The 24958-nt window shown below is 37.0% G+C and overlaps 1 protein-coding gene and 1 long non-coding RNA gene across 5 annotated transcripts in view; one reads left to right on the top strand and one right to left on the bottom strand.

The window, feature by feature from the left end:
• The first annotated feature begins 472 nt into the window (after nucleotides 1–472).
• LOC135107500 (uncharacterized) lies at nucleotides 473–18741 on the top strand. 2 transcript variants are annotated; one of them, XR_010271795.1, is made up of 6 exons: nucleotides 473–618; nucleotides 10712–10846; nucleotides 11935–11975; nucleotides 12492–12542; nucleotides 16482–16595; nucleotides 18205–18741. It is a non-coding gene; the product is annotated as an uncharacterized LOC135107500 (long non-coding RNA). The 2 variants fall into 2 exon arrangements; XR_010271796.1 differs by lacking the exon at nucleotides 473–618 and adding an exon at nucleotides 1470–1735.
• LOC135107499 (replication protein A 70 kDa DNA-binding subunit-like) overlaps nucleotides 9521–24958 on the bottom strand; it is a 31517-nt gene continuing 16079 nt past the window's right edge. For all 3 annotated transcript variants that reach the window (XM_064017446.1, XM_064017445.1, XM_064017447.1), the window contains 8 exons: nucleotides 22950–23054; nucleotides 21283–21379; nucleotides 19040–19152; nucleotides 16472–16606; nucleotides 16255–16363; nucleotides 12828–13060; nucleotides 12041–12235; nucleotides 9521–10815 (listed from right to left, as the gene is read on the bottom strand). In XM_064017446.1, the coding sequence (XP_063873516.1) occupies nucleotides 10708–10815; nucleotides 12041–12235; nucleotides 12828–13060; nucleotides 16255–16363; nucleotides 16472–16606; nucleotides 19040–19152; nucleotides 21283–21379; nucleotides 22950–23054 (1095 nt within the window). In that variant the 3' untranslated portion in view covers nucleotides 9521–10707. The remainder of the gene's footprint in view (nucleotides 10816–12040; nucleotides 12236–12827; nucleotides 13061–16254; nucleotides 16364–16471; nucleotides 16607–19039; nucleotides 19153–21282; nucleotides 21380–22949; nucleotides 23055–24958) is intronic.

Below are 24958 nucleotides of genomic sequence, written 5' to 3'. Positions count from 1 at the left end.
CCTAACCTAACCTAACCTAACCTAACCTAACCTAACCAGGCAGTTCACAAATTGCCTGAAAAAATAAGTCACTTTACAAATTGTCTGGATTCAGGTATTGACTGTAACATATATATATATATATATATATATATATATATATATATATATATATATATATATATATATATATATATATATATATATATATATATATATATATATATATATATATATATATATATTTTTTTTTTTTTTTTTTTTTTTTTTTTTTCTTTTTTTTCTTTTTTTTTTTTTTACTCTTTGGATAATGTCCTAAGGTCAACGTAAGATAAAAAAAATACAGTTATTACCTCATTTTCAGAGTTTATGATCATTTACTACAATTTTTAGAGAAAATATAAATGATAGATTTTATAAATATATAACGTATCCGTTCCGGGCGTTCTCATGCATTCTTTGCCCTAAACGCTCACCATTTGTCTGTGTGAAGTGAACCAGCGAGAGATTGGTATCGGGAATGGGATTCGGGAGTCCGGAGCCTGCGTCACAAGCTGTCTTGGTCTGGCGTTTTGGTGTGACGCGTACTGGTGATAAAAAGCTCTCCAAGGGCTGTTGCAGAGTTGCCTGGCTCTTCAGGTATTGTATTTTCATGGATAAAAGAGTATCAAAATAGGATAATGTTCAGGAAATAGATTTCACATGTCATTTATCAAAGTTGAAATGAGTTGAAAAGGCTTGCAGCTCAGGGTAGTTGCAGGTGGTTCCTGTGTCCCAAATATAGGTTATTATGGCTGTTCTCAGGATGAAGTGATAGGAAAGTAACCTGTACCGATTGTGTTTGGCATCGCTTTTTTACATCGGTTTGAGATGTGTTACCTTTAGTGTAGATAATGAGTTGAATTGGATTAATGATTGCATTAGTTGTTTAAACGTTTTGTGACTGACTAACACTTGTTCGATAGTTATTAATGATTAGGTTCTGTATGATACAGCACGCGTATTGACATTATTCAAAATATTCAAAGTATCTAGTTGTGGGCAGGATCATAGGAGGGGCCCAGTGCTGGTTTTAAATTGCTTGAGTTGGAAGGGCAGCTAACATATATTGATGGAACACAAAGGTGTCGCTAGGGATCTCCGCTTCTTCGCTGCTGGTGCTGTTGCTACTGTACTGTACCGGGTTGTATTAATTATCCTTTTGATTTATGAACTCCTATGTATGTATTACTTTAATTTATATCCATATTTATTTATTTTATTTATTTGTTTATTTATTTTTGGAGGGGAGGTAATTATTACAGTTTCAACCAATACACCGTATGTAACTACAGCCATCCGTAGGGTCCACAGCTCACTGTTTGGAGCATTTCTAGCCCGATTTTACCCTGTCGGAAATTAATAATAACTTCAGATGAGAATTTCGAAGATTAAAGTAAATCCTAGCTTAGATCTACCTCCAGTCGTCTCTCGTAGGATACCGAGTGTGTTCGTATATTTGTTATCAATGGTGCGCATGCTCGATGGCGACGTGACGTTGAGTCACGTGTTAAGACCTATGATGACATGGGGGTAACCTGCTGCCAATCAGGTCGCACGGAAATTTGTCGGCCAATCACACAGGCACGTATGTTTAGAGGAGGAAGAACCTGGGACTGTGTTGCATCAGTTACACCATGACTACGGAAGAGATGTGTGCAGGCTGCGAATATACGAACTGTCAGTTTATCGCCAGTTCCCACAATTTCTTCTTTAGGTATTTTCCGTTGAGCTGTTGGTATGTAGTGACGACTGACAGAATGTAGATTACAAAATGTTACGTTGTTAGTTTACCTTATGGGGGGGTTAGGTTAGGTAATATGAAGGTCGGTTAGGTAATGTTAAGTTAGTGACCTTAAGGGGGGGGTCCAGGGGGCTTCACCCCCCCTGGTTAGGTTAGTTAGGCTAGTTACGTTAGGTTAGGATAGCCTAGAAATTTATCGTTTTAAATATGCTGTTTGTTACCCTTGGACATTTTTAGATGTATCATAAATGTCTCATTTTAGCTTTGCCTACCCAAAAACCCTACATTTCCACCAGGCCCCCATGCTTGTTGGCTATAGTGAAAGAGATAGAAAGGATGGGAGTATTGGTTGAAACTGCAAATTTACCTTTTTTTTTTTTTTTTTTTTTTATAGAGTAGAAGTAATTTATTTCAATTTTTGAGGGATTTTATCGGGTATATAGGACGAAGAATAAGGAAACTATAGGTCCATTAAAGGCAGCAGAGGGGGGGGGCTGGTTAGACTATTTTAGAAATATCATAAATGCCTCATTTTGGCTTTCCCCACCCAAAAACCCTACATTTCCACCAGGCCCCTATGCTTGTTGGCTATAGTGAAAGATATAGAAAGGATGGGAGTATTGGTTGAAACTGCAAATTTACCATTTTTTGTTATAGATGGACTGAAAATATTTTATTTCAATTTCTGAGGGGCCTGTCTCAGCCAGGTAGAAACCAGTCATTTTCTGCCATTACTTCCATTGAAACTCAAACATAAAGCATATTTAACATGGGCTGATAGTGGAACTAAACCCCCATGTTAGTGGTGATCTAACTATACATGAATGTATTCATCTATTAAGGTAATTTATGAGAAACATCCTTGCTACTACATCACCTTCAGACATTAACATTCTTGTTGTTATTCCTTCTGTGCCTGCAGCTTTGTCACTTTTAGCCTGGCTAGTGTTTTCTCCATCTCTAGAGCAGATTTTGAGGGATTTTGAGGCAACGGACGCATGGTGAGGTCAGGTCCAGGATGGAATTGAGAGAGGTAAGGCAGGATGAGAGAGATGAGGTGAGGCATGGGGGTGTAGGGCAAGAGGAGGGAAGAAGTGTCTGGAAAGGTTGAAGGAAGGAGAGAGGGGGAGATATGTGTATGTTGGAGGGTCAGGTCATGCTGAGATGGGAGGGGTGAGGTTGAGGCGAGTAGATGAGGGAGTGGAGAGGATGGAAGAGACTGAGATGAGAGGATGAGGTGAAGTAAATGTAGATGAACTGTATAAATATTTCATAGATAAATTGCATACAGGATAATTAGCAAACATCCTGTATAGACCAATAAGATCACAGAAAAATTACCCTAAATGGATGACTGTTAGGTTAAAACACTATATAGGGTGGGAGAGAAGTATATATGAGATTAAAAGGCAGGGGAAGAGGTTTGAAGGCCACAGTATAGTGAATTAGAACAGTCAGGAGGTTAATGAGGAAAGCTAAAAGCAATCATGAATTAAAGGGTAGCCAGCCAGGCAAAGACAGACCCCAAGGGATTTTATCAGGTATATAGGATGAAGAATAAGGAAAGTATAGGTTTATTAAAGGTAGCAGATGGGGGGCTGGTTAGTTCTGGGGAGGAGATTAGTAAAATTCTGAATGAGTATTTTTTTAACTGTCTTCACCCAGGAAAACATGCAGGATATGCTTAATAGTGAACAGATGTTTAGAGCAGATGAGAATGAGAAGCTGACAGATATTACCATAACTAAGGAAATAGTTGAACAGGAGATGAATAGGCTTAAAAAAATTCAAGACACCAGGACCAGATGAAATATATCCCAGAGTACTTAAGAGGCTATTAGTGAGCCGTTAGTTTCTATCTTTAGGAAATCACTTGAGTCAGGTGAGATACCAGTAATGTGGAGGCAGGCTAATGAAGTACCCATCTTTAAGAAAGGAGAGAAAACTTTAACATCTAATTGTAGACCTGTCAGCTTAACTTCTGTTATAGGTGAAATAATTGAGTCAGTAATAGCAAAGAACATTAGGGAGCATTTAGGTAAATGTAACTTGGTAAATCAGTCACAGCATGCTTCACAAAGGGATAGTCTTGCCTGACGAATTTGTTAAGTTTTTACAATAAAGTGTTCGAGGCAGCAGATAATGGTGATAGTTATGACATCTTATATCTGGACTTTAGTAAAGCATTTGACAAGGTACCCCATCAGAGGCTCCTGAGAAAGGTTACGGCACATGGGATAGATGAGAAGGTGTTAAGGCTGGATAAGGTCATGGCTAAGTGACAGGCAACAGAGAGTTATAATAAATGGCTCTAAATCTGAGTGGGGTCATGTAATTAATGGGGTGCCACAGGGATCAGTATTAGGGCCATCGTTGCTTTTAATATATATCAATGACTTAGATAGTGGAATTAGTAGTGATGTTAGTAAATTTGCAAATGACACAAAGGTAGGTAGATTAATTAGGTCAGAATCTGATGCCATTGCCTTGCAGGCAGATTTAGATAGGATGAATGAATGGACGGACAGATGACAAATGCAGTTTAATATCAACAAATGCAAAGTACTTAGTGTAGGTAAAGGAAACCCACACAGTAGGTACACAATAAACAATGAAACTCTGGTAGATTCAGGGTATGAAAAAGATTTAGGAGTTGTAGTTAGCTCTGAACTTCATCTAGGAAAGGAGGCCAGAAACAGGGCAAATAGGGTATTAGGATTAATTTTTAGGAGTGTTGAAAGTAGAAAGCCTGAAGTAATATTAAAGTTATATTTGGCACTGGTCTGACCTCATCTAGACTATGCTTTGCATTTCTGGTCCCCACATTACAGGAAGGATATAGGTCTATTAGAATCGGTACAAAGGAGAATGAGTAAATGGATACAGGGGATGAGGAATATTCCTTATGAGGCAAGATTGAAACTGTTAAATTTACATTCTTTAGAGAGACGTAGTTTAAGAGGAGACGTGATAGAAGTCTTTAAGTGGTATAAGGGTTATAACAAGGGGAACGTAAGCAAAATTCTTAGGATCAGCAACCAGGACAGAACAAGAAATAATGGGTTCAAGCTTGAAAAATTTAGGTTTAAGAAAGAGATAGGAAGAAATTGGTTCTCAGAGTGGTAGATGAATGGAATGGGATCAGTAATCAAGTTGTTAGTGCTAAGAGATTAGGGAGCTTTAAGAGAAGATTAGACAGATTTATGGATGGGGATGATAATTGGAAATAGGTAGGTATATTTCATACAGGGACTGCCATCTGTAAGCCTAGTGGCCTCTTGCAGCTTCCCTTATTTGTTAAGTTTTTATGTTCTTATGTACATAAAACATTTACTTTCTATCTGCTCTTCTTTGGATCTTCTTACTACTTGTTAGAACTTCATCTCTCTTGATTCACATTCCCATGCACTCTTTCTCCACTCTCTTAACTTTCTTTTATAGCAATTTATTCTTTGAACTTATCACTCAGCTTCCTACGAAACTTTACTTTTTTTACTTGCTCTTGTTAGCCTTTCAGAACTTGTACTCTTCCTCACCTTAATTTCCTCACATTCTTTTTCAATTTTTTTTTTTTTTTTTTTTTTTTCCTCTTCAGTCTCAGCCTCTATCATGCACTTTCCTTTTTGTTACCTTCAACCCTTCTTTAACCAACAACTTCTGTTGTAACTGTAGTCACTATACCCATTTATCTCCATTTTCATTTTAACTGTAACAACACAGCAATTCAACATTTTGAATATCCATCACTACCTTGGCATCCATCACATCTTTCTTTTCTTGTCCACTGTTACTTTATCTATCAAACTCCTCTGTTCCCCACTCTTAGGTCTTTGGATTTTTTTTTTTTTCTTTCTTTTCTTCCTTATCAAAGTGACCATTACATCCTGCAAGTCAAACAAGGCAGGTGATATTTGTAGCATCTAGTTTAGGCAAACTGACATAATCATTAAATTTTTAGAAAATTATAAACTATTTTTGTCATGTTCATTTTATTGGTTCCTTGATAATTATTTGGGAAGTTAATTCATCATTTGAAACCATCAACATGCTGTGATGTTGTAGCCTGTGTTTATACATTTGCTGCCATAATGGTAAAGGCCTCTTTACCTAGGATTGCCATATGTGTAGATTTTTCCAGACATGTCTGGAATTCAGGTGCCAAAATCTGTGTCCAGGGTGGATTTTTTTTAAAATCCTCAGATGTTCATGATTTCAGCTTCCATCAATAGTTGTAAAAAAAATAAATAAATTACACAATTATTAAATCTCTGTAGGTTGAAATTATGAGAGAGAGGGAGGTGTTCACCAAGTGGCAGCTGCTTTGGTCCGGTTTTGGTCAAGACTTGTGTATGGGTCCTGTATGAAGTTAATGCTCCCAGCCATATGCTCATAGCCATTTATTTTGTACTTCCCATACCATTGGGATCACAGATAATAAAAAGTACATTATGTACTTCCTCTATTTTATACATATTTCCATGTAAAGTTCACATACCTGAACATACAAATTCTGTATGTGGATAAATCACTTGTTAGCCACAATACTGGTTATGCCAGTTTACATGCAAGAGAGGGAGAAAGGAAGGCTGGCAATGGCACTGCTGTTTTGTGAAAAATACAAACACATAAGAGGTGTCATTATAATGTTGGATGTAGTGACACTGCACCATTGCACTGCTGTTACACCGGATATGAGGACAGAACACAAACTTGTACAGTAGAGTACATGATGGTACTGCAGTGCCACACTGCTATGTCATGCTAGATGTGAGGATAAAACATGCTCACAGTTTTAGATTCGTTGGTGGTGCACCACTTTGTCACACTTGATGTGAGGACAGAACACACACACACCCACACACACATGCATAGTTTTGGATGTGATGGCACAGCACCGCTACATTACACCATTACAATCACAAAGTTCTAAGCCATGTGGCTGGAATAAATAAATGTGTTTCGAGTTTTTTAAATACCCTGAGTTTTACAATCTTCAAGTTTAGCACTATGCTTTTGGAAGAAAGCAAGTGCAAAACAAGAGAGGGTACTGTGACATGTCATGATGAAATTTTGAGGATTAAGTGGATTGGAAAAAATTAATGCCGCGTCATAAGTATGGGTGTCCCACTTAAGATAATCTTAAGGTCTATATCCCAGTCTTCAATCTGATAAACTTGTCATTTGCTCTCTCTTCACACTCTGCTGTCATTGCTTAACCATGCACAATAACTCCCCAAATAAGTTTCTTTTCTCCAGCATTGTCTTTTCTGTCACCACCAAAACAACTTATGACTCAAGGCAACCCACTGATGAAGTTACTCCTGTCTCAATCCCATCAGATATTCCTACTCAGGTCTTCACTTTTGATCTTGGCACAATGTCTTCATGATGTGCATGTAATTGCATCTCTTAGAACCCTGTCAGGTGCCTCCTCCAAATTTACTTTTTTTTATTTCTGTCCATACTTTTCTGTATATGGGAAATGATGTATGAGAAGAAAAACAAGATGACTGCTATGCAGCACATGGAGATCCCTCTACCTTAACCACTCTCTTGAGATGTTATGAAAATAGATTTAATATTTTAATTTATGAAAAATAGGAGTGATAAATGCAAGAACAAGAAGCAGAGATAGATTAATCTTAAAGACATAGATGCCAAAACAGGTGTCTGAGGCAACTGACAGTAGCTCCTTTTCTTTTCCCTCCTACTTTCTCTATTCTCATTTTCAACTCAAAAGCTGGATGTTGCATTTATGTGCACAATAACTGAACTTCCTCTTATGCCCATGCTCTTGAATCTTTTGAATTTTCCACCATCTGGCTGAATCTTTTGAATTTTCCACCATCTGGCTATGACTAGAGTCACTCTCAAACTAAATTTATCTGTGCTGTATACCTCTCACCTAACTCCTCTAACTATAAGAAATTCTTTGACTACTTAACTTCCAAGGTGAAGCACATTTTGACTCTTCCCTTTTGCAGAGATAGATCTCCATTCTTGGAGACTTCAGTGTTCACCACCAGCTTTGGGTTTCCTCTCCCTTCACTGACCATCCTGGTGAACTAGCCTTTAACTTTGCTATCCTCCACAACCTAAAGTAACTGGTGCAAAACCCTACTTGTATTTCCTGTCTTGGAGATATGCCCAACATTTTTTACCTTTTCCCAGTCTTTAATCCTGCTTATGGTGTCACCTTATCTTCTCTGTTGGACACCTCCGATCACAACCTCATACATGTATCTTGTCCTATCGCTCCAATCCCTCCTCAGGATTCTGCAAAGCACAGGTGCCTCTGGCAGTCTGCCTCTGCTAAATGGGGGGACCTGAGGAGGTATTATGCTGATTTTCCTTGGAATGACTACTCTTTCTGTGTCAGATACCTGTCTGTGTGCTGAGCACATAAGAGGTGATAGTGTCTAGCATGGAGATGTACATTCCTCACTCTCTTGACCTAAATCTTCCAAACCTTGATTTAACACAGCCTGTTCTTGTGTTATACATGATAGAGAGGTGGCCCATGAAAGGTACTTGAGCCTTCTATCACCTAAGTCTTATGCACTTTATATTTCTCCCTGTAATAATGCCATAAGGCATTATTACTAGATAAAAATGCCTTCATTAATAGAAAGTGTCAAAATTTTTCAAGATCAAACTTATCTCGTGATTTTTAGCTCTTAGCCAAAAACATCTCCAATAACTTTGTTTCTTCATCTTTCCCTCCTTTATTTCAAACTGATGGCACCACTGCCATCTCATCTATCCACTCCTTTGCTGATGATACCACCAAGTCATCGTAGATGCCCAACCCTTCAGGAAGTAAACAGTTCACACAGGGAAGCCACAGAACATGTGACTTCTGATCTAAAATTTTTGATTGGGGCAGCATAATACATGTCTCAAAAACTCAGTTCCTCTATCTTTCAACTCAACACAACCTTCAGATAACTATCCCCTCTTCAACAGTGAACATTCTTGGTCTGTCCTTTACTTATGATCTAAACTGGAAACTTCACATATCATCTCTAGCTAAAATAGCTTATATGAAGTTTAGCCTTCTGTGTTGTCTCTGCCAATTTTTCTTATCCCCCCAGCTGCTAATTCTGTACAGGTATGTATGGAGTATGCTTCACATGTATGGCAGGTGGGATGGGGGACTCGTACTGCTCTTTTAGACAGGGTGGAATCAAAAGCTTTTTTAATCTTACCAGTTTTAACCATCTGTCTTCAGCCTCTTTCTCATTGCTGCAGTGTTGCATCTCTTGCTATCTTCTACTGGTATTTTTATGATAACTGCTTTTCTGATCTTTATAACTGCATGCCTCGCCTCCTCCTGGGGCCTCGCTGCACAAAACTTTCTCCTTACTTTCACCTCTATTGTATCCAACCTTTCTAATGCAAGAGTTAACCAATATTCTCAATCATTCATCCCTTTCTCTGGTAAACTCTGAAACTCCCTGCCTGCTTCTGTATTTCCTCCTCCCTATGACTTGAACTCTTTCAAGAGGTAGGTTTCAAGACACTTATCCTTCATCATCTTACTTTTCTTTTTGGCAGTCTTTTGGGAACTTGCACAAAGTGAGTTTTTTTTTTTTTTTTCTCATAATTTTACCCTTGGCTAGTGATCCTTAAACATAAAAATGCATAAAAAAAGTAATTCAGTTGCAGTCACTCCTTTGGAGGGATTTTGTAGAAAGAATGAGGCATCCGAGTTTCAATGTTGTCACTTTTCTATAAAATGCTGAAATAAAATAACTCTTTGAACCAAATATATATTTTCATGTTTAAAGACAAAACATAGTATGTAAAACTACTATTATTTCACACAAAATTTTTATGAATTTACTGAACAATTTATTTGAATATAACCCGAGTAATAATGTGGTACAGTATGATGTATTTCCCAAGCAATCATCTTGCCCCTAAATCCAATGTATAATAATAAAACAAAATAGTAATAATGGAACAAAAAATATAACCATTCTTCTTTTTAAGTTAATGCTTCTGCAAGTTGCTGTGAAAGCATTACTTCATATTACATTAAAACATGTACATCTAAAGGACACCAATCAATCCAATTATTCATCATTTTCCTCCAACTCGTTTCCCTTCAGTAAACAATAGGAATCAAGTTTTAGAAAACCACAAACATTACATAAAAACCAGGGGTCATCAGTGTTAATCTAACTGATAAAGGGCAGTTTGTAGTAAGGCTGTTATAATGCTCAGTGACTGATTAAACAAATATGACCAAAATCACCACATAACTTATCATGAGGATGATATCACCTAAAGAAGGCTTTATAAGTATATCAAGCAGTCATGAAGGAGACCCAGTATAATTATAATTGTGGTCCCATATACATGATTGCTGACCATCTCAGAAATTCTTAGTGACCTCTTGATTAACGAGAGAGACAAGGACAGATTCAGGAAATGAGGACTGTTCCTCACTTGCTATCTAAACCTGCTGATTGTGGCAAAGCATGCTTTACTTCTTAATCAGACTTCTGATCCACATCTGCATAACATGGGGATTTACAATGTCTGTATTCCCTGCATGCCATACAAGATTACTTTGTTATTTAAGAAAAATATTTTCTTGTATATATAATAGCATGAATGTGTTTTATTTCATATATGTGTTACAAGAAAATAATGTAGGTAAGAGAAGTTTTGATACAAATTTTCTTTATTTGAAGATAAATTTTGTTTTTTGTGACAGTTGATTTACTGGACTGCAAACTAATAAAAACAAAATAATAAATAAATTAATAAATAAAAAATAGATATTACTACAATGACATGAAAGAAGAAAATTCCAAAGTAAATTATTCAGAACATTCTTTGTATCCAATGCTTAAAAAGGTAGGTGTAAGTAATCACAAAGTAAAGCATAAATGTGTGCTTAGGCTTGCCCTTTAACTGTTTGATCTCTTTGATCCTCAGGCTTGCCCAGTTAACTGTTTGATCTCTGTGATCAATCGCTGGCTGTGCTCTTGGGGATCCACAGGATTGAGATTCATGACTGAAGCTTTCCATCTGTTTTCTCCCTGAAAACAACAAAGTCAACAACAATGTGAGGCAAGAACAAGTAATATTAAATTAATAGTAAATTAAGTACAATCATGGCCATGGAAGACATGACCTACCAATACAAATTAATGTGTATGTATGGTGGTCACAACTCCCGTGGCCAAAGAACTCCAGAAATCATCTCTATCAGTTTCTAGTAACTTATCTGAGCCACCTGTTCCTTCCCCTCCCACACCTCTCCTCTGTCTCAGTGAACCTCAGGCAATCCTGTTCAAGCAGGATTTTTTCATTCATTCTTTTCATTGGGCTTGTTAATTGTGTCCAGCTGCTTTTTCCTGTACATTACCTTTACTGAGCACTTGATATAGGTGCAACAACCACAAGTAAAGAGAAAAGGGCTAGGATAATCACTCTAAGAGAGGAAAATGTGCCAATTAAAGAAACTGGCAGGTGAACTGGCCACCACAAAGCTACCATCTTGTGCATCTTGGTTGCCTCTCGTGAGTTCCCAGCAGGCGTCATACCACCCCCCAAAACCCCATCCTGGGCTCTCTAAGAAGACAAGCAAGAGGACTGATTTGTTGCTGAAGAGGAAGTGATATAAAATCCCTTCATCTCAATCCCAGAATTTGCCAAGAAATGTGAACACTGGGAAGAAAATGACTGGATGGTATAATTTGGAGATGAAAGTTAGTGGTGCAGAAGGTGTAGGGGGGGGTTGTACTTCCTGCCAAAAAATGTAACCATGGTGTTAAAATAGCACATATTACCATTTTTTGAGAAACATTGAGGGGGCCACATTTATGCATGACAGTACCCCCTGTCATAAAGCTAGACTGGTGTCTGAGTACTTAAGAGTGCTAATCTTGGATTGTCCTGGAAACTCATCAGACCTGAATCCTATAAATAACTACTGGGATTACTTCAAGAAACATATCACTCCACAGATGACCACATCCACCACTGCATCAAGGGAAGGCATTGAAGTTTTAGCAAGACTTAGATAAGGATTATTTAACAAACTTGGCTAGATCTATGCCTAGATTCATAAGTAATCAAGAGCATGGGTGAAATGATAAAATATTAATTTGTCAATAAAGGATTTAGTACATTTTCTAACATGCTCTATTTTACAGGTCGCATCTTCCATGACTGTAACTGTAGATAAGTATAAAAAGTAAGTAAATTAATAATTTAATGAATGAATGAATTCATTCATTCATTAAACTCATGAATACTTACATTGTATGTCTCTATTTTGCACCTCAATTTGAAGTTGTAGTTCTTGAAAAGGATGCCATCCATTATTTTCTCAAAGTCATCTTTGTTTGTTTCTCTCAAGGCACCCAGCTCATTTGCATTTGTATTAAGCAGTTGCTCTGCCTGATCCTGGAATATGCTGATCCACTGGCTGTCTGAAATGTCAGCCACACATGCCTGCACATGGAAAGAATGTTAATACATAATTTGATAAATTATTTAAGTACATGTTTGCTTTGCAACAAACTTGTGTTACAAAGAATAATAGTCATCTAGTCATCACTCACTGTTGTTTACCTAAATTTTACAATTGTGTATATATTATCTATGAGGGTACTGCCTGAGTCTGAAATTTTCAGTCATTCACATGATTTGCTCCCCTGCAATATGGTAAAAGGAATATTCACTATAGCATGCCCATCACTGTTTGCAGATGACACTGGCAGAGTGATGGAGTAATTCTACAATGTATGAAAAACTGAAGGTGAGTGCTGGGTAAGGTAAGGTGATGATTTTTGAGTGAAAATACAAGGTGAATGTCTCTGATTGATTACCAAATCATCTATGATTTGCATTTAACCAGCTTTTTATTTTTAGGTGATACCAAATTACTTTAATGTACTCTAAAGGCATTGTGTATATATGTTGTGTGCAGGATTATTTGCTGGTATGTCTGCAGTACAACTAACTCAATGAAGAATGTAATTTACTACCAAGATCAAGTATCCAGGAAGAGTATGAATGCAAGAAATTTGAAATGGTGACTTACCTGAAGCATAATGCGCCACTGAAATGTGTCATATGTCTGGTCACATTTTTCACATCTATACATCCCGTTGCCCTGATCCACAACCTTCTTATTGCATCCATCCCTGGGACAGGCTGTGTACATACTGTTTTCTTTTCGAACCATCACAATACATCCTTTGGCACAGCAATATTCTGGTTGGTCAGTTCCTGTGTTCTGCTTTGCTTCAGCAATTAGCTTGAAGGTACCTCCAACTGGTGAATAAATTTACTTTAAATTAATGTAATGTACTTGTATATAAATTAATGTAATGTACTTGTATGTTTGGAAGAACCATTTTGCATGCATATCTATTAAAGTCTGCAGTATTGACTGCATTGTTTAATTAGCATGCTTTTTCTAATTATCTTGAGAGGGAATGTTTTCCTTGTTTAGTTGGACTCGCACTATGTCACACCTTATGAGGAGAATAACAATAGACACTAGAAATTTGGCAACCCGACTAAACAAGGTGCATATTGTTATTCTCCTCATAAGGTGTGACATAGTGTGAGAGTCTTTGTTCTGTTGTTTGTGTTATAATAAGAGCTCTTTTGGTCTTGAGGGGAGTTCAGGAGTGAATGACGTTGTGGTGCAGCAGGAGTGAAAGATGAGCTGGGTGCCTTGAGAGAAACAAAGATGACTTTGAGAAAATAATGGATGGCATCCTTTTCAAGAACTACAAGTGGCTTCTGTCACCTCATGTATGCTTATTGTTATGGAAGTATATGACTTCTGTAATCCTCAAGTGAGCTTTGTTGGATTCTTTGTGTATGATGACTAAACAGCACATCCTGCCCCAGCATCCTAGTGCAGTGATTGGCTAAGCTGCACCACACCAGGCCTCACTCACCAACTGGCCATGGTCCTCTTCATCCCTCCCCATGCTCTTTCCTGCTGCATATTGAGAATATGCTGAACCACTCACCTTCATTCTCACCTAAAGATGGTCTGGTGCAGACCAAAACAGGTCTTGAAATTATCTTGAAATTACACAAACAACAGAACAAAGATTCACACCATGTCACACCTTATGACACTCAAAATCTGTTAACACACCTTGACACTCAAGATCTATTAATACAACTAAACAAGGAACAACATTCTCTCACAAGAAAATTGGAAAAGGCATACAGCAAACATGTGTCCTGCATTAGAAGGGCCACTCATGCCAAAATAAGGAAATGACAAAAATGTGCTCAATGTTTGATGAACTTCCAACAACCATAACTTTCTTATTATGTATGCTATAACAATGAACTTAGTCTACTTATCAAAATCATGATGGCCTCAAAAAATGTTTGAGATCACGATATTCACTACCTAATTTTTGCATATCTTTTAAATTGTGTTATAGTTTCAGAAGTGCATTTTTGTCTGAAAACTGCACACAATAATGATAATTTGTGAATACTGGAACATAAAAACAAAAGAATATTAACAATACCATTAAGTGGAAAAATGGTGAAGAAACTAGGCAATAGCTTAAGGCCTCTCATCCAGAAAAGCTGGGAGCGTCCTTTCTGTCTCAACAAAAGACACCAAAACAAAAGGAACTAATTCCGAATTTTCTGAATTATAACAGTAACTCATCCTGGATGAGCAGCCCTTCTAACACAGAATATTGGTCACCAGTGTGTTGCACCAGCATTGGTGTTCGACTAGACAAAATCTTTTATTCTCTCCTTGTATAGATTTTGGCCTTACTAACGGGACACTCACCCACTCCCCAGGTGAAAGTAAAGCCCTCAAAAGAGTATACTATACACAGTTATCTTGGTTTTGGACAGAGTGGCAGGAGTGACCCTTCTAATGGAGGATGCCTCATATGCTCAATCATATCCACAAGCATTTCATTATATCACTTAAAATCCAGTTAATCTCTTCAGCAATCACACTTTCAATTTTTTTTTTTTTTTTTTTTTTACAGTGTATATTAACAAGGTTATCAGTATTGCTGCCAAGACTCTTTGTTGATTTTAGTTTGGCAATCTCACAGACTTCTAGAAGTGTGAGGAAGTAAGCAGTAACCCACAACTTACTACCAATATATGCTCTGAGTTGTCAAATGAGGATGGTTATACCACTTTTCTCTAATAACATTTCTCTCATTTTCTCCTCTGATTTTTTAATAATGGAAGTTTTTCCTGTCACAGTGGGACTTACTTCCTTATCTAATAAAGAGAAAGTACACTTTTTTGGTGTGGAAGGCAGAAAATGTGTTCATAAACAATACTGTCAGGAGGAAAGGCTTAGCTTTTAGGAAAAATACTTTTCTGTGGTCTTGCAGGTTTTCCAGTCTCCCAGTTCAAGTTTTCAATAAGGAACAGTGTTTGGCAGTAGGTTTCTAACAGCTGCCAGCTGACATAGAACACTCCTCACAACTTGACTAGTTTTTCTGTTTTGTTGACCAACACATTTTCTACCTTCTAGGCCAAAATGTGCTTTTTTTCTCATTAGAAAGACAAGGAGAGAGAGAGAGAGAGAGAGAGAGAGAGAGAGAGAGAGAGAGAGAGAGAGAGAGAGAGAGAGAGAGAGAGAGAGAGAGAGAGAGAGAGAGAGAGAGAGAGAGAGAGAGAGAGAGAGGGGGGGGCAGTTTAATATAAGTGGTGTTATACCCAAAATTCAGTAAAAAGAGGTTCATTCTATTGAGTGTTTACTGTACCTAGTTTAGTCTTCTTTAATTTTACAGTGTACTGTATTTATTTATTTTCTTTCCACTAAAATATTTACTATATGTATATTATGCTTCTTATTGTGTTAAAGTTCTAAATGTGCTTAATAACTGTGAGATGTATATTTTATGGCTTAAACTATAAATATTGGTATTTCTGAGCCTTGTAGGGGTTAGTTTTTTTTTTTTTTTTTTTTTTTTATGTAACCCTGTGAATAGTGGGGGAACATTGTATACCACACACCCATCCAAACCAGCACTTCTTCATGAACAAGTAGTAGTATAGTACAGTATTATAACTGCAAATCAGATTATTTCATATAGAACCTGAAGTGCAGATTTCCTTCACTGGGCTATAATGACAGTGGTGTCTACTGTTTCCCCTCCTAATTTACTAAAATATTAAATAGGAATATCTATTATCTGTAATGATTAATCAATCACTAATGATCATAAATATATTACATAAATGGTAGTTGAGCAAAATGACCATTCAGGAAATACAATGTGACCTACATTGTCACATCTTAAAATCACCATCACTGCATCCAGGAATGCTGGAATGCCCTGATGGCAGTGTGTGGCCCTAACCAGCTGATAGGGTGTGCTCTAATGCAGAGGAGGATGGAAAAGATAAACTGTCCTCACTGTTGCTTATTGGTAACTCTTCTGTTGGTGGTACACTACTTATAAATACACATCTGTATCCAGTTATATACACAGTACCATACTTACCACTGCCAGCTAGACCACCTTTTCCTGAAAGGTTGACAGTCTCTGCTACGTTGCCACCATTATCGAACCATCCCTTCAACATGTGAGCCTCTTGAATGTCAGGGTTTATCTGCATGTAAAGAATTAATCAGTTTATTTAATTAAAACGTTATAATTACTTCTAGTGCTGCAAAATTTCTTGTATGTTGCCAGGGTAACCTTGTAATCTTGAACTTGCCTGTAAGCAGGATGAACTGAGAACGGACAGGGAGCATCCATTGAAGTCTGACAGCTTGGCTCCTTTCACTGCCACAACTGGTTGCTGTGATCCATCAAATGTCTCTGCTTGAGTTCCCCATAATGTAAGGCGAACCTGGATTATTGGAATAGTGCATGAATTTCATTATCCTATGTATTTAACAATTCATGACCCAATCCATTTATGCACCTTAATTTGTGACTCATTCTCTTTTTCTCTCTCTCCTCTCTACACTCTACTACTTTAATCTTGATACTGCTACCATTTTCAATCATATTGCTCAAGATCCTACAAGGCCTAAGAACTGTAATTTTTCTATTTGCCTGTTTGTATCAGGCACATTGATAACAGCTTAAAGTGGCAGGACAGCAAGCATTCCATCTAAACACATTCTCTTTAGCCAAGGAGTTGGCAGTTCCTGTGTCACTCATGCTATCCAAGACAGTAGTTTAACACTGTATTCCTCACCTCCATATTTCTCTTTAGACTTCCCCCAAAACATTTCAGACATTTTGTGGCTTACAAGACATTGCGTCTTGGAAGACACACCCTAATATTGAAAAGAAATTTTTAAGAAAAAGTCATTCTCATACAAGAACACATTCACCATATATCCAACCACTGAACATAAAAACACAAGAAGCAAGGAGTCTGCAAAAGGCTGGTTGACCTACACAAGGCAGCTCCTGTAAACTTACATTTGACCATCAATTATCATTATCCATGAATTTATCTAACATTTGACCATCAATTATCATTATCCATGAATTTATCTAACCTTTTCATAGAACTATCTATTGTCTCAGCACTCATCACAAATTTGATGGAGCACTCAATACAGATTTAAAACTATGTAAATAAAATTACCGTAGGTAAATACACACAGTGAAGCAGTGCGTCCCCCCACATACTGGCAGCGCATATTGTTTACATTAATCACTCATCCGATTTTGTTCGTATGGCAATGACATACTAGTTGGTGATTAGTAAATATACTATACATCTTTCATTGTCCAAGGGTGGTTTTATTTTCATGAAAATTAATTAAAAATGTGAGCAAACCTTTTATGCTCCGAGCATGGGAGACAACACATCAAGGCAGTAGACCACCTGTACCATCATGATCAAGGGAGGAAAGGCTCCCGCTGCTGCCAGAAGCGTAATAAACAGAGCATGATGCAGTTCAGAACTCATGTTTAAGCTTGTAGCTTGGCTCCAGGAAGGTTTATGGTATTGGAAATACTTGTAAAGCAAAGTACTGAAGTTACATCATATAAAAGGCTGAATTAAATAGCTACTTAAGCTACCATCAGTGTAATGACTCAACATACAAATCCGCGTCTCTATCAGTCAAGTCAATTAGGTGACTGTCCAAGCTCACTTGAGCCTGGGCGTTGCCTTACAATACAACATTCGCCTTAAAAGATCCACAAGTATTTTTCAGGGTATTTTTTAGGAAAAAAGTGTGTCTTGTAAGCCATAAAATACAGTATATCACTGAAACAACTGTTTCACCTTTTTTCAATATTTTGAATTCAATATTTTCCCCCCTGAAAGCTCAACTTCTCACTGAGTTTAACATTCAGTCAATTTAGACTTTCTTCAATCACTATTATTAAATTCTTATGAAGTGAATTAACCATAATGTAAATAGGCCTTGTATGATCAAAACAAGGTATTCTTTATTCACCTTGTTGTATCTCTATTTCCAGGCTAATGCATTTGTTCAACACGCCCCCACCCCACCCCGAGTCACTGGCTTCCCTTCCTTCGCCCTCATTCAACCTGTTGCATAGCATTGGTAGTTGCTCCAATACTTCACACTACCCCTCCTGCTTGAAATAATCATCATTTTAAAGGCTTGGTGAAAGTGCACCAAGTTTAAAAGACAAAAATCAAAATGGGTTTGAGACAAAACCAAAAATGAAAGATGGCATGTATACAATACAGGGAAAAGTGAGTTTGGCAGGTTATAGAACAATGATGATAGTTTTGTCTTTGATGCTGTGAAATCAATAATACATATAACAATCTTAAAAGTCAAGTAAATTCCCACAATAAAAAAATTTTCTTAAAAGTACCATGTGATAATTCCATTTAACATTGTGTGGGGTGACCAATTAGTTTTGACCCTACGCAGAGAGCAGTGACATAGGCAAATCTCATAGAAAAGTCTGCTTGTTGAATGCAATATGGCTCTTGATATAAGGAATCTGCTTGAAAACTGCATCCTCGTTTTGTTATATATATATATATATATATATATATATATATATATATATATATATATATATATATATATATATATATATATATATATATATATATATATATAATGTATTTTTTGCTACTTTTTATAGCTGAAATTATTTCATCTCTACATTACCTAATCGCTTTATAAATATCTGGGCTATTGACCATTCAGCACTGAGTGGTATTAATTTTATCCTAAAATTTGCTATCATGGCTGAGAAAATAAAGGACAAGTAAACAGAATACTCTTTGTAATCTACAAAATGCATTATTTGATGTGTAAATATTACTCACCTCTCTTGCAGTAGTATCCACTATTTGAATATCCCGTTTAGTTAGCTCCTTGCCTGTTGATTTCATGATGACATGAGACAGATCATGTGTCTCCTTACAAACCCCAATGACATCTGCCAAGAGAAAAGACATTTCCTAAATACCACACATTTATACCTAATAAAATTTTGTCTATGTATAAATTTGGCATCATACTCACTCTAATTTCTTTCCAAGGTAACTGACAGAGAGAGAGAGAGAGAGAGAGAGAGAGAGAGAGAGAGAGAGAGAGAGAGAGAGAGAGAGAGAGAGAGAGAGAGAGAGAGAGAGAGAATAACGGATTCAGTATTTGACAGTGATATAAGGGAAAATTACAATTTGACTGCTCCTTGCTATGGCTAACAAAACAACTGTGTTTTTTAAATTTAAACAAAGTGCTCTACTGAGATGATATGCAATGCCAGGAAAAATGTACAGGCCATGATTACATAGTATGAGTTAGTTTCACTAGAATACTTAAATAAATGGAAAAAAAAATAAGCTGTATAACTATTCCAGTGAAAAGACTGAGTGTGTTGAAGAAATGGAGTAATGAGGGGCACGAGGATGTGCCTCACCACAAACATGGTGGGACAGGATGGGAGGGGAAAAAATCACAGAAAATCAGACCCACTGGCTATTAGTATACAGAAGATGCAGCAAGGGCTATCTATTGATCTATCAATCTATCCACCTATCTGATTCTATCTATCTATCTATCTATGGTGGCACAGTTGGAGTAGGGGTTGAGTGGGTGTTGCAGGGAGGAGGGGGGTCCCTAACTGCATTGAACCAGCAATGGGGGGGTCCAGTTTGGAAAAAAAAAAAAAAAAAAAAAAAAAAAACACTTTACATGGTATCAAGAGGTAGAGTTAAAGGTGCATCCTCAGCTTACAGCAAAACAACTCAAAAACAAACATTTAAGGGCAGCCCACCTCCATACTTGTGGTGTGACACATCCTCACATCCCTCATCATGCAGGTTTATTTATGGTTTCTTTTTTTGCAGTCTGATCTGCTTTCTTTTTTCTCTCAAATATTGCATAATATAAAATGTTCTTTTCTCTTGTTCTTCCAAAGCCATTATAATATTTCTTTTATTGTTTAAGTGTTACTGTAAGTAGGTGCTGTATGAAGCACAACTTAGCTAAAGGAAGAGATAATGACCAGAGAAGACAAGCAGATAAATTACAAATACTGTACACAGAATATGAATATAATTAATTAATTAATTAATTAATTAATTAATTAATTAAATAAATAAATACATAAATATAATAAATAAATACATTTATATTTTCAAAGAAGAGGTAAATTTACATAAAAAATTATGATACTCAAGAGAAACAAGAGAGTAGACCTGACTACAAGAAATAGTAAACAAGACTGCTTCACCAAGTTGTTGTTGCAAAGGCTAAACACCCCAACCTTGAACCAAAACCTGAGCCAGCAGCCCTTTTTTGTGTCATGTCTTCAGAGCAAGGTGCAATGGTGCTGACTTAAAAATATTTTTGCAAAAATTGCCTGTTTTTTTATTTATTTATTCATATATTTATTTTTTGCTGGTGCATGTGGAACTCAAGCTCATAGAATGCCAATTTATGAAGGATTTAGTGTATTCCCTTTACAGATGCTCCTGACTTACAAACATCTGGAGATATGAGAGAGGCTTGGCTATATTGTTTATACTCCACTGCACAGCTGTCACACCAAATGTGAGAACAAAACACTCACACAATCCTAGGCTATATGGCCAGCATTAATAGACATTTTCAGCATTTTAATACCCCAAGTTTCATTATCATTAAGTTTATTGCTATAACTTTGGAAGAAGGCAAGCACAAAACTTGAGAGGGTACTCTACATCCAAAGTATTTCATAAAATAACAACTTATGGACAGCTATCTGGAACTAACTCATTCACAAATTCGGAAGTGTCTGTACTGTGGAGAGAGAGAGAGAGAGAGAGAGAGAGAGAGAGAGAGAGAGAGAGAGAGAGAGAGAGAGAGAGAGAGAGAGAGAGAGAGAGAGAGAGAGAGAGAGAGAGAGAGAGAATTTTTAAAAATCCTAGGTGCTTCCCTCAATTTCTCCTACACCCTCCTTTTGTGTGTGTGTGTGTGTGTGTGTGTGTGTGTGTGTGTGTGTGTGTGTGTGTGTGTGTGTGTGTGTGTGTGTGTGTGTGTGTGTGTGTGTGTGTGTGTGTGTGTATGCTGACCAACTACTTACCCAAGATGGCATCCTTTTGGAGAGATTCCAGCTGATCTAGGGACACAAAGTTGAACTGCATTGTTGGGATGGCAGTTTGTTCATGACATGGTGTGACCTAAAATGATAAAAATATTAATAATACACAAACAAATCAATCTATTTGTCTATTCTGTTGCATGGTGTGATCTAAAATTACAAAAATATCAAACGCATATAAATAAATGTATTACTTGTTAAGTGCTACTTGAAACAAATATATATAAACTTCAATCCATACAGCATCAATGGAGTTAAATTTAATGCCACAACACTCTACTTGCTTAAAAATTTAATGCCATGCTAGTTATTACAGCAGGGAGTTATCTCCCTAACACTGACATGTGATTGCTACTCATCACCACATGCCAGAACAGTATTAGCTGGTTGGGAACTCTGTTGTAGGGTACACAACAACGAACATGATTTGTTCCAATGTAGCATTCGTTATGGCACGCCCTGACCATCCTGAGTCTGTCCAAGCTGTCAGCCAGACACCAAGAAGCCCTGGAGAAGTTTGGGAAGGACCTGCTGCACCACCCATACCTACACCACATGCTGCCGCCTGTTGCACCTCACCCGGTCCTTGCCAAGTGACACCACAACCTGATAACGCCCACACAGGAGCTGCATGGACCAATACTGCCTCAACACGATTCCCATCATGGTGCAAACCATTAACAGTTAGTTCATCTTCCCAAATTATCTTAAGTTTAGTGTTAAGCCTTCTCCCAAACCCATTATGTATTTTAAATATAACTACTGCTATATAAATAAACTGTTTATTATTATTATCATTATCATTATTATTTGCCTTATGGCAACTGAAGAACCTATGGAGAAAAAAAAAAAAAAAAAAAAAAAATCAAAATGAGCATATCTGCACTACTACATTTGAGATAATATAACAAATATACACAGAACCCTCCTGAGTGTTGCGCCTTGTCCTAAATTCTTATGATCCAAAGTTTCATGCTGCTTTGACAAGTATCGGTCATATTTACCTACTGTTGGCATCACACATATACATACAGCTAGTCCTGCCTAAGTTGGATTCTCTCTCTCTCTCTCTCTCTCTCTCTCTCTCTCTCTCTCTCTCTCTCTCTCTCTCTCTCTCTCTCCCTCTCTCCCTTCCCCCTTTTTCTATAAAAGTACAAACAATCCTAAGGACTGCTAAAATACAATGAGAATGATTGAGAATATCTTGCTCAATTGTATTAAGTTATACAAAGGAGGATCCCAAATTCCTTCCATTGTTCCTTTTTGTCACTTCCAATGGCATGTAGAGAATGCAATTTATACAAAACACACACCTACTTTATGGCCTTTTCCCTGATGCAGGCTATTAGATTAACCACAGACCAGTGTGGTGGCAATGGGTAGTGGGGAAGGCATGTCCACTCTTTTAGTATTCCAAATTAACAAGTGAATGCAAACAGAAAAAAATACCCGAGACAATGCTATGCAGGGCAGGCTTAGGTAGGGTAGAGAGAGAGAGAGAGAGAGAGAGAGAGAGAGAGAGAGAGAGAGAGAGAGAGAGAGAGAGAGAGAGAGAGAGAGAGAGAGAGAGAGAGAGAGAGAGAGAGAGAGAGAGAGAGAGAGAGAGAGAGAGAATGGAGCACTGTGTGGCCATATTCCATCATACTTACCTCAGTTGTCCTATTGAATGACATTTCATATTCATTGTTGAGGTTGGAATACTGTTTATTGGCAGTCTTGAGGGTGGCAGAGGAGATGAAGTACACTTTATCAACCTGAAATTAGCAAAATTTTGTAAAAGAACATAGAAAATTATTCTATTAGAAGTAGTTTTAATATCATAATAATATCTAACTGCACTGAAAATTTTACAGACAATTTCTTCCCAACTGCTGATAACTTGAAAAATGCAGTAAAACCTAAAAGGTGGAGACAAAAGTAGTTAATCCACAAGCTTAAAAATCCATAAAAGCAAAATAAAAAATATCACAAGCAGTGCAGATGTTGCACCAGTGCCATATGACAGCACTTCAGCAGCTTCATAAAATCAATCATTCAATCTCTAGCAGCTGTGTGCAGTGAGCAAGTACACCAATCTCACGAGCAGTTAATGTATAATGACCACTCAGCATATCTTTAGATAATAATGTACTTGGGTCAATAATGGAACCATAATCTGTTGACCAATAAATGTTCATGATTTTTTTTTCTTGTCTAATAACCTCTGAAAAATTTCATAATGAACTGGAGCTTATACATGCAATTTCCCTGTCTGCCACCTGTCAACACTAAGCCTAAGTGAGAAGCTATCCTGTTTGTAAGAAATGAAGATAAGAGTAAAATAATGGACCAAAGTTAATGTAAGTAATCAAGGTAATTGTGGTGATGATGATGATGATGATGACAATAGCAAGAACAATAATAGTAATAATAATTTATATTTATGAGACACACTCATGTATATAATTTGTAATCATTTTTTGCCAGTTTTGTTCCAGGAGTTTCCCCATTTTTTTCTAGTGATATATATATGGGGTCAATTAGGATTATGGATGGTTTGGCAAACACAACCAGTCCTAGTTCTGACTTATGAAGCATCATATGACCACTTAGTTTTGTTTTTAACTTTTAAATACCAAAGTAAAGAAAACATCACAACCAGCCCTAGTCTTGACTGATGATGCATCATATGACTTCTAATTACCTGGGTTAGAAAAAGTCACAAGTTTTCTAAATAAAAAGAACATACAAAACATTGATATATTTGATTTAAATAAGATATTTTGAAAATTAATATAAAAAAAACATTATCACATTTTATTCTTATTTTATTTTATTAATTTTCTTATTTTATTTTATTATTATATTTTTTTTCCCACTGATTATGTTTCAGTCATGATGGCATCTTGCATTAAACCCCTATTTTAAAGTCCTGACTAAAGTAAAACTTCTCTTTTTCCTTCTATTTCTGCTTTCTCTGCATTCCTCCTCCATTACAAGCCTAACTGCATTAGGAAGGTGAGGATGCATATAGAACTGCATGAGAAAGAAGAGAAAGTTGAAGTCACCCTGCACCAATCTTACCTGAGAACTTAACCCAGGTTCTCTCTCTCTCTCTCTCTCTCTCTCTCTCTCTCTCTCTCTTCTCTCTCCTCTCTCTCTCCTCTCTCCTCTCTCTCCTCTCTCTCTCTCTCTCTTATATAAATATACACAGCTTAACAGTGTAAGAATTTTCAGAGCTGAGAACAGCCTTGTCCTCTTCAGCTCCATCTTGCCCTGTCTAATTTGCCACTTCTTGCTATTCTATACCCTGTTTGAACTCATTATGAATATTCTGTTGTTGCACACTGCCCTTTTAGTCAAAAAGAGTACAATCAGAGCAGCAATACAACTGGAAACAAAAGTTAATGGACAGGGTGACATCTGTAACAATGTAGCTGCTATTCATTGCCTTCCAATGGACAGGGTGACAGTTAGAACAATGTAGCTGCTACTCAATGCCTTGCCTGAGGCCACTTTCTGGGATCATTTTCAATGCCCTCAAGATTTATGTGTTTAACCTTAGATAAGACACAGATGCCATGAAAGGACTAATTTCATTCTCTTACTCAAACAACATTATGTCTGTTTACTACCACTTTAATATGTTCTCTTCAATGGGGCTATTTGTGCTCATGTT

The sequence above is a fragment of the Scylla paramamosain genome, chromosome 15 (genome assembly GCF_035594125.1).
Source record: "Scylla paramamosain isolate STU-SP2022 chromosome 15, ASM3559412v1, whole genome shotgun sequence".
Lineage (NCBI taxonomy): Eukaryota > Metazoa > Arthropoda > Malacostraca > Decapoda > Portunidae > Scylla > Scylla paramamosain.
This window is presented reverse-complemented; position numbering and strand designations above follow the sequence as displayed.